At 32.5% G+C, this 16,426-nt stretch overlaps 1 protein-coding gene across 1 annotated transcript; it reads right to left on the reverse strand.

Moving 5' to 3' along the window:
- Positions 1-9,130: 9,130 nt before the first annotated feature.
- Positions 9,131-10,829, reverse strand: LOC108325760 (zeatin O-glucosyltransferase). The gene has a single exon (XM_017558849.2). It carries the CDS (start codon positions 10,751-10,753, stop codon positions 9,371-9,373), a length of 1,383 nt encoding a protein of 460 aa, XP_017414338.2. The 5' UTR covers positions 10,754-10,829; the 3' UTR covers positions 9,131-9,370.
- Positions 10,830-16,426: the final 5,597 nt, after the last annotated feature.

The raw sequence follows: 16,426 nt of genomic DNA on the forward strand, positions 1-16,426 counted from the left end.
TAGAGAGTCGTAGTAATTCTAACAAAGGTAAGGGAAGTTAATTTGTCTTTTGTATATGTAATAGGAGGTTTGAAATGTTTTTTTGATGGGTTATATGGTTATATGATAGTATAAATGTTCTAAATTAAGTAAATATTGATTAGTGTGCGTTATGATGAAAGGTTTAGATTTTTGAATGTATGAATTGTTGTGTGATTTATTGTATGATGAAATGAATATGTTGTTGATACAAAAACCGTATGAATAATGATGGTTGTGAAAATATGAGATTGAAGTACTAATTTGGTTTTAAAGTGATGAGTGTTGGTATGTCCATTCTTGAAATAAAGAGTACAATGTGGAACTTGCAGTTTGTAAGTGTTATAGGATAATTATGACTGGTTAATATACTTAAATGAGGAAATTTATGATGTTAAGTTGAGAGGAAGAATTTGAGTGTAGTTACTACTTATTTGGAATGAAAATTTGGGGTTTTGGTAAGTGGATTTGTGAGTAAGTAGTGGGTTGGGAAAAAGGGAAGTTTAGGGGTTGTTTTAAAGTCCATTTGGACTTCTGAGAGGGATCAAACTAGTAAAATTTGGTTTATTATACAGAAAAGTGTTGGTGAGGCTTGGTTGAAGTGAATTTAAGTCCATTAAGAGGGTGTTGGGTAATGAATTTAAAAGGGGGCAGTTTTGTGGAGTGGGAGTTGGTTTAGAGTTCATTATTGAGTCAATATAAAATTGGTTGTGCAGCAAAATCAATAACATGGGTAGTATAAGAGGAAGATTTGAGTTTGGGTAATTTATAAGATTGAATTTGGGTTTTCATAGGTCAATTTGGGTTTGGAGTGGTCAATTCAAGTAAGAGATATGTTTTTAGATGTTTCTCAACGCCTAAGAGTGTTTAGGAATCATTTAAACTTGTATAAAGGGTCACCAAAGTCAAAATAGGTGAATTTTAAAACCTGGTGCAACGTTGGGTGCCCTCCAAGGGGCCCCTAAGCGTCATTTTTGCTACAAGAACTTGCCTGAGCACCCTTGTTCGAGGAGTCTGGCGCCCGGCGCCCCTTTTTGGGGCGTTGAGCACAACTCAGCAGATTTTGGTTTTTTTATTCAGTTTTCGGGATCTCAAATTTGAGGTTTTGGTTATCAGTTTTTGACGTTCTTTAGGTCATTTTGGGGGGTTTTGGACTCTTTCAAAGGTGTTGGTGAGGGTTTAAGAGTAGTTTTCCTTACCTAAATATGAGTATCAATATGCCATGAAGAAATTGTGTTATTATGTGATTTCTGATGACTTGTATGAGTGTTTCTATTCCTTTAATGTATAGTAAGTGGTCTCATGTATTGGTGTACTATGTGAATGTGAATTGATATCAATGGTTTCAAAGGTATGGAATGAGGTTATGGGGCTATCCTGACACCCTAATGATCATTCATGCTCAATTAGAGAGTGATGAGTCATGTCGTGAGAGGAGCAGGAGGTCCTAGCTTGTGGGCCTTTCTTCATGGTGGCAAAGGACGTTTTAAGAACTAACCTTGTGTGACAACTTTGAGTGAGTTAGTTGTTTCACCACACAGGTGCAGAACTTTCCATGGCTCGATAGTTATACTATATAATAAAGGATTAGCCAAGTCCGAGTCAGTGGTGTGAATGGGAAAGATGTTTTTGATATGTGTGAATGGGGGAAAATGTTCTACTAATTGTGTGATTGAAATTGTATGTTGAATTTTATTTTTGCCATGTTAAATTGTTTTATCATTAGCTTACGCTTGTTTTTGTTTTTGTTTGTTTGTGTGTTTTCTGTTTTGCGATTATCATCTTAATGGGTGTGAGATTAAGAATGACTTCTTTCCAATTGCCTCAACATAGGAGTTGGTGGTGAAGCACCAATATAGATAACTTTTTTTGTTTTTCATATGTAGATTTTTCTTCTCTTGAAATCTCATGTTTGTTGTAAGTTTTATTCTTTGTAGCTCTTATTTTAGTTATTTTATATTACTAGGCTTAATTATGGTTAAGTACTTGATAAATTTAAAAATATTTAATTGAGATTTTAATAAAAAATGTATATCTATTAAGTATTTTTAAATTAAAAAATATTTACTAATTATGATGTCACATTATTACATAGAGTTGTGTCATATACTATTTTATTATTTTTTATAATTTATGAATTTTTAATTTTAATATTTTGTTATTTTATATTTTTATATTTTAAAATTTAATCATAATTTTAATATTAAATTTACAAGTTGTAAAAATATATAACAATTATAAAAAAAAGTTTACTAACTTGTGATGTGGTTAGGACGATGTTATAACTGCAGGATGGCTCATGCTCTCCTTGGAGAGGATAAAGACCAATGTCCTGGGAGGAGTCGCAGGAGACACCGAGGCAGTGAATAGGAATTTCATGGAATGTTTCATCCTACACCTCCAAGATTTCATCCTGCACTTCTAAAAATTTCACTTTTAACCTTTTGACATCTCATCCTGCACTTCCAACTTTTTCAAAACTTTATTTTTAAATTTAATAAATGTTTCCCATTTTCTTTTCTTTTTTATTAAAAACAATGTTCATTATTTTAATAATAATTTAATTTAATTTAAAATTTAAATATTATTTAAAATAATTTGTATTTTAATAATTATTAAAATATAATTTATATTATAATAACAGTTATATTAAAAACATAAAAATAAACTAATAATAATAAATTTGATTTAATATATTCAAATATATTAAATTATAATAAAATATTAAAATAAATTAAATAATTATTAAATTTTAAATAAAAATGAAAATTTTAAAAAACTTATTTATATATTAAAATCTATAAAATATTTAATACTTTTGCTTTTTATTTAAAATTTAATAAATATTAAACTTAAATAAAAATTATAATATTACTTATTATATTTTTATAATTTAATAATTAATAAAATATAATTTATATTTTTAAAATAGTTTTATTAAGAAAATTAAAAAATAATAACTAAAATAAGAATAAAAATGAAAATAAAAATAATACTTAAAATTATATTTAATATATTTAAATATATTAAATTATATTAAAATATTAAATCAAATTTAATAATTATTAAAATTTAAAAAAAAATTGAAAAATTTGTTAATGAGATATAGATATCCGATAAGTTACGAATCGGATATCCATATCCGGTAAAGAATGGTTTTTAAAATTTTATTTTATATATAAATTTTAATAATTATTTAAATTAATTTAATATTTTAATATAATTTAATATTTTATTTAATATAATTTTATTTGTTATTTGATAAATAATTGTTTTAAAATTTTGTTTATTATTTAAATTTTAATAATTATTTAATTTAATTTAATATTTTAATATAATTTAATATATTTAAATATATTAAATATTTTATTTAATATAATTTTATTTTCTTTATTTTTTTATTTTAATTATTTTATTTTTATATTTTTAATATAACTATTATTGTAATATAAATTATATTTTGATAATTATTAAAATATAAAATTATATTAGAATTTTAAATTTAATTATTATTAAGGTGGTGTAAAGTTGTTTAACAAGTAAAAGAAAATAAAATAAAAATATATTTATTAAAATTAAAAATAAATTGTTTTACAAAATTAAAGGTGTAGAATAATGATGAGATATCAGAATGTTAAAAGTGAAATTTTTAAAAGTGTAGAATGAAATCTTGAAGGTGTAGGATGAAACACTCAACTTCGTGTTATCATTGGAGTAGAGAGAGCTTCTAAGCAGCCACGACTAAAAGAAGCTGTGGCGACGACCCTCTAAAGCCCAGCGGCAAGGAGCAACTCTTCAAAGCCCACCGGAGGTAGCAAAAAGAAGCAACAATATTGACCCTCCAAAGCCCAACAGCGAGAAAACACGGAATAGACTGCACGACCACTAAAGTGATGCAACAAAACAACAACGTCAAATATGGAAAACGGAATGATGGAGGAAACCATCATATTATTTTGTTTTATTTTATATTATATTTTCATATTCTTTTGTTTTGTTTGCACTCCTGCATTTTATATTTAGGAAAAAGTTTTTTAAATAATTGTTTTCAACCTTTTGACAACAGCCTACGTGGTAGTTTATGATTGGTTCATTTTAAATATACAGACCAATAAAATAGTGACACATAGTCTATTATCAAAAAATTGTTAAAAAAAGTTGTTAAGGTCCTTATATTTAAATTCATAACTCTCATTTTCATTTTGTCATTAAAGTAGAAGTGTTGTAAAATGGCAGCTTATCATCAAATTCATCCCATAAGTTGCAAGACAATGTCTCAACAAACAAAAAAGTTGTGTATTTTCTTTGGAAAATGTTTTTCTAACAACTGTTTTTGACAATTTTTTTACAACCGTCTACGTGGTAGCTTGTGATTGGTCTGTTTCAAATATACAGACCAATAAAATAGGAAAATATCTTTTTAACAACTTTTTTTGACAACTTTTTACAACAACATATGTGGTAGCTTGTGATTGGTCTATTTCAAATATACAGGCCAATAAAATAGTGACACATAGTATATTGTCAAAAATATGTTAAAAAAAGTTGTTAAAATATCATGGTCCAGTAAAATAATGACACGTAATCTATTGTGAAAAGGTTGTTAACATATCGTAGTCCATTTTCTTTTGGAAAACGTTTCTTTAACAACTCATTTTTTCCAACTTTTTTACAACGCCAAGTGGCAACATTTGATTGGTCCATTTCAAATAATATATTTAGAAATGAAATCTTATGCAGAGGGTGTTTTGGGAAAGAGAAAAGAGGTTCATCTTCTTCCTCTCAGCAACTTGAAATCTCTCTCTATCTTAAGTCTTTCTCTCACTGTTGTCTCTTGGTTGCCCGTCGTTCTCACCGACCACCGTGACGTTCACTGAAATCTCTCTTAACCTCTCTGGTGTCTCATTTTGTTTTTGCATTTTTGCATTGTCTCCCTCTCTCGATTTGCTCTTGTTTTCACATCCATTGGGATATCAAAAGTGACTTCTCCCAACGCTGCTCCACCAATGTTGTAGCATTCTGCCTCTCTACCTCTCTCGCGTTCTCCATCAACGAGAAAAGATATCTTCTTTCTCCAAGGTTTAAGCTTTTTTCAGTGAGAAAATGAGTTTTTCGTAGTATCCATAAATAAAATCAATCATCCATCTAAAAAAAATGGAGTAAATCTCGTAAAAACACACAAAATCATCCAAAAAGACATAAAAATGACCTTGGGGAGTCAAGATCTTCCAACTAGCAAGTCATGTATTACTTTTTGTACAAACAAGCAATTAGCCCATAGTAATCGATTACAGGGACCTTGTAATCGATTACCAAGGCATAACTTGGACAAAAATGGTCATAGACTTCACCTACCTTGGTTCAAAAACATATATGGGCTTTGACCTTTGCTGACTATTTTTATCATAACTTTTCCCACAAACCTCCAAATGATGTGATTCTTTTCTTATTAGAAAATAGACTCAAAAATACTTCCAAAGACTACTAATTTGTAATTTTTGGATATCTGAGTAGGTACAATTAATTCCTTAAACTTAACGTTTTATATATTCCTATCACCTCTGACCTTTGCTGGTTGTTTTGCTTTTAACTTTCTCCATCGAACTTCAAATGAGTTGATTCCTTTTTTATTAGAAAATAAACTCAAAAATCTTTCCAATGACTAATAATTTGTAATTTTCCCATCTAAATTAAGAAACATGAAACAATAACGTGAAAGTAAACTCATTTAGGAATCTTAGAGAAACGTTGTTTTTGGGAAATTAACTACATCTAGTAAAGTGGTCATTTGAGTCTACATTCCAACAAAACAAGAACCAACTCATTTGGAGTTTGGTGGAGAAAGTTAAGAGCAAAACAACTAGTAAAGGTCAGAGTTGGCAGAAATATATAAAGCGTTAATTTTAAGGAATAAACTGTATCTACTCAGATGTCCAAAAATTACAAATTAGTAGTCATTGGAAAGATTGTTTAGTCTAGTTTCTAATAAAAAACCAATCGCATCATGTGGAGGTCGGTGGGAAAAGTTATCATTAAAATAGCCAGGAAAGGTCAAAGTTGACAGCATGTTATCACACTCAAATTGCCTTTGGCTACTTATGTGCCCACAATTGGCTCCTAGAGCACAAGTTTTTGTACAAAACCAGATTTTTGTTTGTGTAATCGTTTACAAGGTCCTTGTAATCGATTACAAGGCACAAAATGGCCTGCACTTGTTTCAAGTTATTATTTCATGTTTGTTATTTTAGATGGGTGAGTGAGTTTAATGATCATGAGTGGTGTTTAGTGCACCAATGAACATTTTAGGTCAATGAATTATTGAGAAAAAAATGTCATTTAGGTGCTTTCATGTAAGTTAGATAAGCTTCATAAGCATTTCTGGCCATTTTCTGCCCTGGTAATTAATTACAGCGGTCTTGTAATCAATTACCAGAGGAAAATTGGTCATTTGTACAAAAACTTCGACTATACTCCCTAGCTGGATGAACAACACTCTCAAACTCTATTTTTCTGACCTTTGCTGCTTGTTTTGCTATTAACTTTCTCCACCGAACTCCAAATGAGTTGATTCTTGTTTTGTTGGAATCTAGACTCAAAAATCTTTCAAATGATTGCTAACTCATAATTTTTATACCATTGTACTAGGTGCAATTAATTTCCCAAAAACAACGTTTTTCTAAGCTTCCTAAATGAGTTTAATTTCAAGTTATTATTTCATAATTGTTATTTTAGATGGGTGAGTGAGTTTAATGATCATGAGTGGTGTTTAGTGCACCAATGAACATGATAGGTCATTGAATTATTGAGAAAAATAATCTTTTAGGTGCTTTCATGTAAGTTAGATGAGCTCCATAAACATTTCTGGCCATTTTCTACCCTATTAATCGATTGCAGGGGCCTTGTAATCGATTACCAGAGGAAAAATGGTCATTTGTACAGAAACTTAACTATATTCCCCAACTGGATAAACAACACTCCCCAACTTTGTTTTTCTGACCTTTGTTGCTTGTTTTTCTCTTAACTTTCTCCATCGAACTCCAAATGAGTTGATTCTTGTTTTGTTGACATCTACACTCATAGAGCTTTCAAAAGACAACTAACTCATAATTTTTAGACCACTGTACTAGGTGCAATTAATTTCCCAAAAACAACGTTTTTTTAAGCTTCCTAAATGAGTTTAATTTCAAGTTCTTATTTCATGTTTGTTATTTTAGATGGGTGAGTGAGTTTAATGGTCATGAGTGGTGTTTAATGCACCAATAAACATATTAGGTCATTGAATTGTTGAGAAAAAATGTCATTTAGGTGCTTTCATGTAAGTTAGATGAGCTCCATGAGCATTTCTGGCCATTTTCTACCTTGGTAATCGATTACAGGGGTCTTGTAATCGATTACCAAAGGAAAATGGTCATTTGTTCAGAAACTTCAACTATATTCCCCCGTTGGATGAACCACACTCCCCAACTCTATTTTTCTGACCGTTGCTGCTTGTTTTTCTCATAACTTTTTCCATCGAACTCCAAATGAGTTGATTATTGTTTTGTTGGCATCTAGACTCAAAGAGCTTTCAAATGACTCCTAACTCATAATTTTTAGACCACTGTACTAGGTAAAATTAAAATCCCAAAAACAACGCTTTTCTAAGCTTCCTAAATGAGTTTCATTTTAAGTTATTGTTTCATGTTTGTTATTTTAGATCGGTGAGTGAGTTTAATGATCATGAGTGGTGTTTAGTCCACCAATGACCATGTTAGGTCATTGAATTATTGAGAAAAAAAATGTCATTTTGGTGCTTCCATGTAAGTTAGATGAGCTCCATAAGCTTTTCTGGCCATTTTTTGCCCTGGTAATCGATTATAAGGGTCTTGTAATCGATTACCAAAGGAAAATTGGTCATTTGTACAGAAACTTCAACTATACTCCCTAACTGGATGAACAACGCTCCCCAACTCTGTTTTTCTTACCTTTGCTGCTTGTTTTTGCTCTTAACTTTCTCCATCGAACTCTAAATTAGTTGATTATTGTTTTGTTGGCATGTAGTCTTAAAGAGCTTTCAAATGACTCCTAACTCATAACTTTTAGACCACTGTACTATGTGCAATTAATTTCCCAAAAACAACGTTTTTCTAAGGTTCCTAAATGAGTTTAATTTTAAGTTATTGTTTTATGTTTGTTATTTTAGATGGGTGAGTGAGTTTAACAGACATGGGGTGTGCAAACTACGGTTTACAACCACATTGGGTCTTTCCTCCACAATGGAGTGGGCAAACTACGATTTACAAGCACTTCTCACCATCAACCATGACCAAGACGTGTTACCCATTACAAAATATTCAAAAAATTCCCCTTAATGTCAAAAAATCTACCCTAGGGAGTGAGACTCTCATAGTTGGGTTGTGCGCACCAAATTTCTATACAAAAATCCATTTAGACCCTAGTAATCGATTACAGGATGATGAAATCGATTACCAAGGCATGTCTTTCCTAAAAATGAACTTTCATCCACAATGGACATTGCAAATTTCGGTCATGAAGGACATTGAAATGGAATAAAAGTTGTTCATAAAATCAAAACTAATGAATGATCAACAACGATGACCAAAAACAATTCAAATGAAAATGACAATCACAAAGGGAATAATCACTAAATACAAAATTCACTCATGTTTCGGACGATATCCAATGTACGGGGTTCTACAATACTCTTGTAACGCTTTTGTCGTCATTCCTTCATAAGGTTGTTTCTAACGTGTTGGAATTTTTTGTTCCTTTAAATCCTCTCCAATTGTATTAGTTGATGCTTTCATAGAGGAGTAACAAATTTCTTTGCTTGATGCACCGACATCATCAACAAACTGAAATTTAACAAAAAATACAATTGTATAAAACCATAAAAGGAAATTCTACCAATAAAGGAAAGGGCAAAAACCGAAACGAGATAGGGCAAAACCAAAGGTCATACGGCATATACTTTACTCTCACCGGACAATTCTATTTCGCGCAATATAATCTACAGAATCAACCAAAAAGGTGGACATTGAACAAACAAAAGAGAGATTTCATTACGAAAACAAAGACGAGATCTTAAAAAAAAATGAAACACCTTAAAAGAAAAAAAGTTCAAACCTTCAAGAGAGAAGAAAAATGACACACTTTAAACTTAGAGTGAAGAGAGAATGAATCATCTTTTTCTAAATGAAAAAGATAAGGATATTTTGGAATTCATAAGTATAATATGATTATTCTTTTCCTCCAATACTACACACGTTATCCTTTTCTTTTTCATACCAGGTGTCTTTAACTTCATGTGCCCAATTGGGAACTACACAGAAAACTATCAGCCCATCAGATACTATTTAGTGATATGGGCAATGAAAGATTTCATTTCCATGCGAGAATCTCCACCTTCATCCCTTGATATTTGGAAGGCCTTTTTCAGATTTACTGCTCTCTCTCTCATCTCATCACCTTCCTTTGTTTGCATCAACCTTCTCACACCATTCTCAACAACTGAAGCACTCACCAACGACTTCCTCTGCGACCAATCCTTCACAACCAATCCAACCTTCAGAACCTCTGTCACCAAAACTGCGTTTCTCGGCTGGTCTGAGTGCATGGGCCATGTTGCCATTGGCACCCCCAGGGATATGCTCTCTAAGCACGAGTTCCATCCACAATGACTCATAAACCCCCCTGTTGAAGGATGGCTCAGAATTTCCAATTGGGGTGCCCAATCCCTGACGACCACCCCCATGCCTTTCACTCTCTCCTCGAACCCATTTGGAAGATGAAGTTTTTTTGCTTCATTTTCATCAAAGATGTCCCCTTTATCAGCATGTCTCAGCACCCAGATGAACTTCTGTTTGCTTTGTTCTAACCCAGTTGCAACCTTTTGGATCTGTTCCACTTTCAAAGTTGTTGTTGTCCCAAAAGACACGTATATCACAGAATCTGGCTCTTGTTTATCAAGCCACTCCAAGCATGGATGCCTTACTTTTGAATCTTTCTTCTCAACGGCCAAAGGGTTCAAAGGCCCCAGAGCCCAGACCTTCTTGCCGCCTTCGATATTCTCCAGCAACTTAATATAAGGACCTTCAATGGCCCTGCTTGTGTTGTAGATGTTTCCATCACCGATTTTGAGTAATTCAAATTGTTTAGTAATGAGATCAATGAACTCGGTGGGAAAACATCCTTCATCAGAAGGAAATTCCGGGAGGACTTCATTAAGCGAAGGCTTCCCCATTTCCTCCCAAAAATAAAGGAAGTTGGTAAAAGCAGATGAGCTGTGAAAAGTGTAATTCTCAGCATTTGGCATGGTTGTGGCATCTTGTACCACTGATCCCATGAGGGAGTCATAGATGACTATGACCCTTTTGGCTTGAGATGAGAGGGATTGAAAAAGTTTTCCCACAGGCTCTCGAAGATGCATGGAGGCCTCGAATGAAGGAATTAGATGAGACGGGAAATCAGTTTCTGAACTGTTTGAGTTGGGAGAAGAGGAAAGAAAGGTTGGAACATCAAAGGCATGGAAATGAATGTTAGAAATGGATTTGTGGTGACGAAGAGTGGCTTGGCGAATGTGAGTGACAGTGGAAACATAATGAACTGGTATGTTGTGTGATGAGATAAGGTTTGAGAGATGCAGAAGCTGATTGAGATGGCCTTGTGCAGGGAAAGGTATCAGAACCACTACCACTTGGTTTTTCTGAGCAAGATTTTCTCCATTGGAAGCCATGACCAGGAACTTAGAGAAGCTAATTACTCAACTTTAACAACGGATTTCAAAGTATCTTTGCCTTGTGTTAAGGCTGCATGTCCACACATTTATAGAACCCAGTATCAAAAACCAAACACATTGTTATCAATATAAATATCTATTATCGTGAATATCTATTATCGTGAATATCTATTATTCAAAAAAGAATTAAAATAAAATTTTAATTTATATTTTATTAAATTAACTTTAATTTTATATTATATTTCTATTTTTTAAAATTTATTTAAACTTCAATTTCAAAATTTATAAAATATTTTTTTAAAATATATATAAATATCCACAAATTTTAAAATATATACTGATATTTTTAAACGAATATACATGAATAAGAGGATGTATAAGGACTTATTGTCGTTTATAATTGTACGGAGTGTCCCACATTTAAAATACTAGTTTAGAATTTAAAGGAAGACGATGAGATGATTGTTAGAAAATGAATTTAAAGGATCACACAAGGAACAAAATAGGCTAACCACTTGTTGATAAGTTAGAAATGTAATTACTTAGTTCTTCCCCAATATTTGGGTTAAATAAATATATTTAAATATATAATTATATTTTAGGCTTATAACAGACAAATTAAATTGTGACAAATTATTTATAAGGATTAATTAATAATTTAATTTTTATATTTATATATTTTTTTCATTCATTTCTTAAATACAATTAATTTAACATGAGTGTTAAAATTTAAAAGGTATAATGTCTAATTAGACAAATCTCAAAATAAGAGATAATTCAAATTTTTATTTTTTAAAAATTATTTAACATAAAAATAAATAAATTAACTCTATTTAAATAAGAAAAATGAAATTACTCAGTAAACTTATTTATAATAAATAATTTTTTTTCTAGAAAAAAATATTAAAATTTTATTAATAAATTTAAAAATAATGATAACAATAAGATAATTATAAATATAAAATAACATAAATAATAATAATAAAAGTATAATTCTTACTAATAATAATAATAAAACTATAATTTATTATTTGATTAAAATTAATTGATAATATTATTTTATAATTTTTATAAAATTTATTATATCAATCAAATAACTCTCATCAAACTATTGTCTCTTGACACTAATATACTGAATTATACATAAGGAGTAAGGAATAATAGAGAGGGAGAGAAACGAGTGTAGTTATTTCTCATTTAACCAAAAAAATGAATGTACAAAGCAATGTATATAACAACGGTAGAAGAAGCATTTAATTGTAACAGCAAACAGCTAAAACCGTTAGGAGTTTTGTTTTACAGTCTCAACACACCCCTCTAAAACTAAACTCTTTATAGATTTAACTCCAAGACAATTTCTCAGCTTTTCAAATATGTTTTGCCTTAAAGCTTTAGTGAAGATGTCTGCGATTTGTTCTTCTGTGCGACAGTACACAAGTTCCAGTCTTCCTTTGCCAACTTGTTCTCTCAGATAATGGAACTTGGTCTCTATATGTTTGCTCCTGCCATGTGAAACGGGATTCCTAGATAGGTTGATGGTTGATATGTTATCTATCAATAGTTGTATTGGCTTGCAACATTCAATCTTCAACTTGTCTAGAATTGTCTCTAACCAAGCACACTAGCACGCAATATGTGTTTAGCAATAGAAATATGAGACTGTTTGGGATCGCTCATGAATCTACTTACCAGTCCAACACCATAACTGATATCAGGTCTACTATTACAAACATACCTGAGTGATCCTACAATCTGTTTAAATAAAGTAGCATCAACCTTCCTGTCAACTGCTTGGATAGACAACTTAGTATTTTCCATCACTGGTATATTCGCACTGTTGCAGCCTTCCATGCCAAATCTCTTCAAGACTTCACTAATATATCTTCTTTGATGCACAAGCATACCATTAGAAGTTCGCAAAAATTCTAACCCAAGAAAATAACCAAGACTCCCGAGATCAGTCATTTCGAAATCTCCTTTCATTTTCATCTTAAATTCTTCAATTGTTTCTGCTGAGCTTCCTGTTACAAGTAAATCATCAAAATACAAACAGACCAATAAGACACCTTATTGTTCAGCTTGTTTCACATAGACTCCAAACTCAATCGTGCACTTTTGGAATCTAAGTTTAATGAGCCAGGAGTTGATATGGGTATTCCAGGCTCGAGGTGCCTGTCTGAGCCCGTACAAGGCTTTGTTCAGCTTATATACTTTCCACTCCTCACCTTTCTTTTCAAATCCAGGTGGTTGTCTCACGTATACTTCTTCTTCTAAAGGACCATTCAAGAATGCTGACTTCACGTCCATTTGGCATATTTCCCATCCTTTCAAATTTGCAACATCAGCAATGAGTCTCACAGTCTCTAGCCTTGCAACTGGTGCAAACACTTTAGTGAAATCAATTACAGGCTTCTGTAGGAAGCCCTTTGCAATCAGTCTTGCTTTTAGCTTGGCTATGCTACCATATGGTTTATACTTCGTTTTGAACACCCATTTGACCTCAATTTCTTGTTCGTGTCGAGGCAGTTCCATCATTTCTCAAGTTTTGTTCTTCTCTATTGCTCTCAATTCCTCCATCATAGCTTCTTTCCATTCTTCCATATCGAAAGCTTGCTTCCAAGTGAGTGTCTCAGCATCAGCTAAGAATGAAAAATGAACAAGATCACCTGATTCTGCAATCTCATTATCCATGAACACCTCATGATCTGCAAGTCTTGTTGAAGGAAATCGAGCTCTTTGTGGCCTCCTGTTGTTTACTCCTACATTCGCAGCTACCTGTTCAATCTCATTAGGCCTTTTCTCCTCCATCCAGCTAGATACAACTCCACTAGAGTTCGAATTTGGTTTAGCATCCAGCCAGTTAAATGTGGCTGACTTGTCTACTAGCACATCCCTGCTAACCACAACTTCATTCTTCTTTGGGCTGTACAATCTATAAGCGCCTGTGGGATGGTAGCCAACGAGGATAAAAACCTCACTCTTATCTCCTAACTTCTTCCTCCTCTCATTTGAAACGTGTTTGTAGCACACGGATCCAAATATCCTCAAATGATCTGCTGATGGTTTGATTCCAGATCATGCCTCTTCTGGAGTGCAGTTTGCCAAGGCCTTTATTGGACTTCTGTTTAAAAAATAAGTTGTTGTGGAGACAGCCTCTCCCCATAAGTTGTGTGGCAGACTCTTCCCCTTAATCAAACATCTGGTCATTTCAAGCAGTGTTTTATTTCTCCTCTTGGCCAAGTCGTTGTGCTAAGGTGTGTATGGGGCTACAACTTCGTGTACAATTCCCTTTTCATCACAGAATTTGTTCATCTCCCCAGAATTAAATTCTCCACCTCCATCAGTTCTAAAAATCTTCAATTGTAGGGCCGATTGCCTCTCCACCATGGCACAGAATTTAACAAAATATGAGAAAACTTCTTTCTTTTCTTTTAACAGATAAACTCATATCTTTCTAGTCCATTCATCCACAAAGATTGAAAAGTATCTATTACCTCCAAGCGTTGATACTTCGAAGGGGCCACACACATTTGAATGGACAACACCGAGTGGTTGCTTCGCTCGTTTAGGTGCAGACTTCTTGAATTTCATTCTGGCCTGTTTTCCCATAGCTAATCCTTCACAAATATTCTTAGGAGTGTTTATCAAAGGCGCGCCTTTTATAAGCTCTTTGTCGTTTAATAAACTCAAACTTTTGAAATTCAAGTGCCCGAATCTATAATGTCATACCCAACTTTCTTCTTCAAAATTCAACAAAGATAAGCATTGTATTGTTGTTGCGTTCAGATTCACCTTGAACGTTCTATTTTTGGCTAGCGGAGCTTTGATCACAAGTCGCTACTTCTTATCAAACACTTCTATGAGATTTCGATGCTTTGACATGGTGTAGCCTTTCTCTAGGAGTTGTCCAAGGCTTAACAGATTACTCTTCATCGTTGGGACATACAACACGTCGTCCATGTATGCAACTCCATCATTCTTGCACATGATCAACACTCTACCAACTCCTTCTATTGTCATTGTGCTGTCATCTGCGAATGTCACATTGCTCTTCTTTCTTGGATCAAGATTTACTAGCCACTCTCTTCTTCCGGTCATGTGGTTAGTGTAACACCCAAATATTTTAAAGGGTATTACTGATAGTAGAGACTAAATTAATTTGATATCTCATATAAACAATCAAACTTTATTTCAATTACTCCAAAGTACAATACCAAACTTACAAACTTTAAACAATATAGTCTTCACCATTGAAATTTCAACTTATAAATTTTACACAACATAATCTTCCCAATACAAATTTATTCTTTTTACAAAAATCCCTGAAAGTTTTTCCCCGCATCTCTCTCATCTCTAAGCTTTTTCAACCGCATCTGCAACATTATCTAATCACATATAACATGAGTTATATGATCATAGTACAAACAAATAAGGGTAAGCCAACCATATCATAAAATCATTAAACTTGTAATAAAAATATTATAATCATGTATTTCTGCAATTGATAAAATATCATTATTTCGATGTCATTAATTCATCATTATCAAAATCATCTTTCTCATTTCCATGAATCTTACAAGTGTACCATGCTTACTCATGAAGCCTTATGGTCAGACCGCTCTCTGCCTGCTTCCTTAAGCCTCACTTATATACTATGTCTTACTTTCTGAAGCCTTATGGTCAGACCCCTCTCTGCCTGCTTTTATAAAACTTACAAATCATATGTTTATGTCAAAGCCTTATGGTCAGACCACTTTCTGCCTGCTTTCATAAACCTCAGGTGTTACTTTGCTCATACCAAACTCTCATGGTATAACTCGAACATACTACTCCCGGTAGTAACATCATTTCATAAGTAATGATTTCTCATATCCACCCCAACATTTCATAAAACCAACAATTCATACCCTCTTATCCACCTAACTCAAGCCTGTTCATTCTTTAATCATGAATTCATAATAACCCGTTTTGGTATCAATAAATTAAACATATTGCCAGATATCATGCTTCATATTATAAACTCATTTTGCCCATAACGAGTATAACTCAACGTATTTTCACCAAACAAAGATCATGGATCAACCAAAATATATCAACATATCTTAGGAACTACATATTAAAGTCTGGGCTCAATGTAATAAAATATATATGAAATTTTTTTACCATGATAATATTATGCATCTACAATCAACTTGTTTTATTTTAATTTCATCCTAGTATAGATTTTTCTTTACTCCAATTGGTCACCGGAGAAGACCCAGATGTCTGAACGCATCAAACTCACCTTCGACGCCAGCACATATGACTAGTCACAACTGACTGGACCAGGCTAGGGCTGCTCTATGATCAGGGATGTGCCAACTCAGGTTTTTAAGGTTCCTCTATCCTACCAACAAAGAAAGGCCCTCAATAATTAACAATTGATTTATTTAAATTATCTACCATGTTCTCTTATGCTCTAAATTTGAAATGCCAAATTTTAATGTGTTCACTTCCTCTCATAGCAACCTCAAACAATATTTGTACATCTATTTAATACCCATATATAAGCTATTTCAGAACCCTTACTTCAGACCTTCCAACAAGATCAATTTCAGCCAACAAACTCATTCAGAACAGATTAAATTCATCACATCACAACATGTACAATTTCACAGTTTTAGTTATCAT

This window comes from Vigna angularis, chromosome 3 (genome assembly GCF_016808095.1).
Source record: "Vigna angularis cultivar LongXiaoDou No.4 chromosome 3, ASM1680809v1, whole genome shotgun sequence".
Taxonomy (NCBI): Eukaryota; Viridiplantae; Streptophyta; class Magnoliopsida; order Fabales; family Fabaceae; genus Vigna; species Vigna angularis.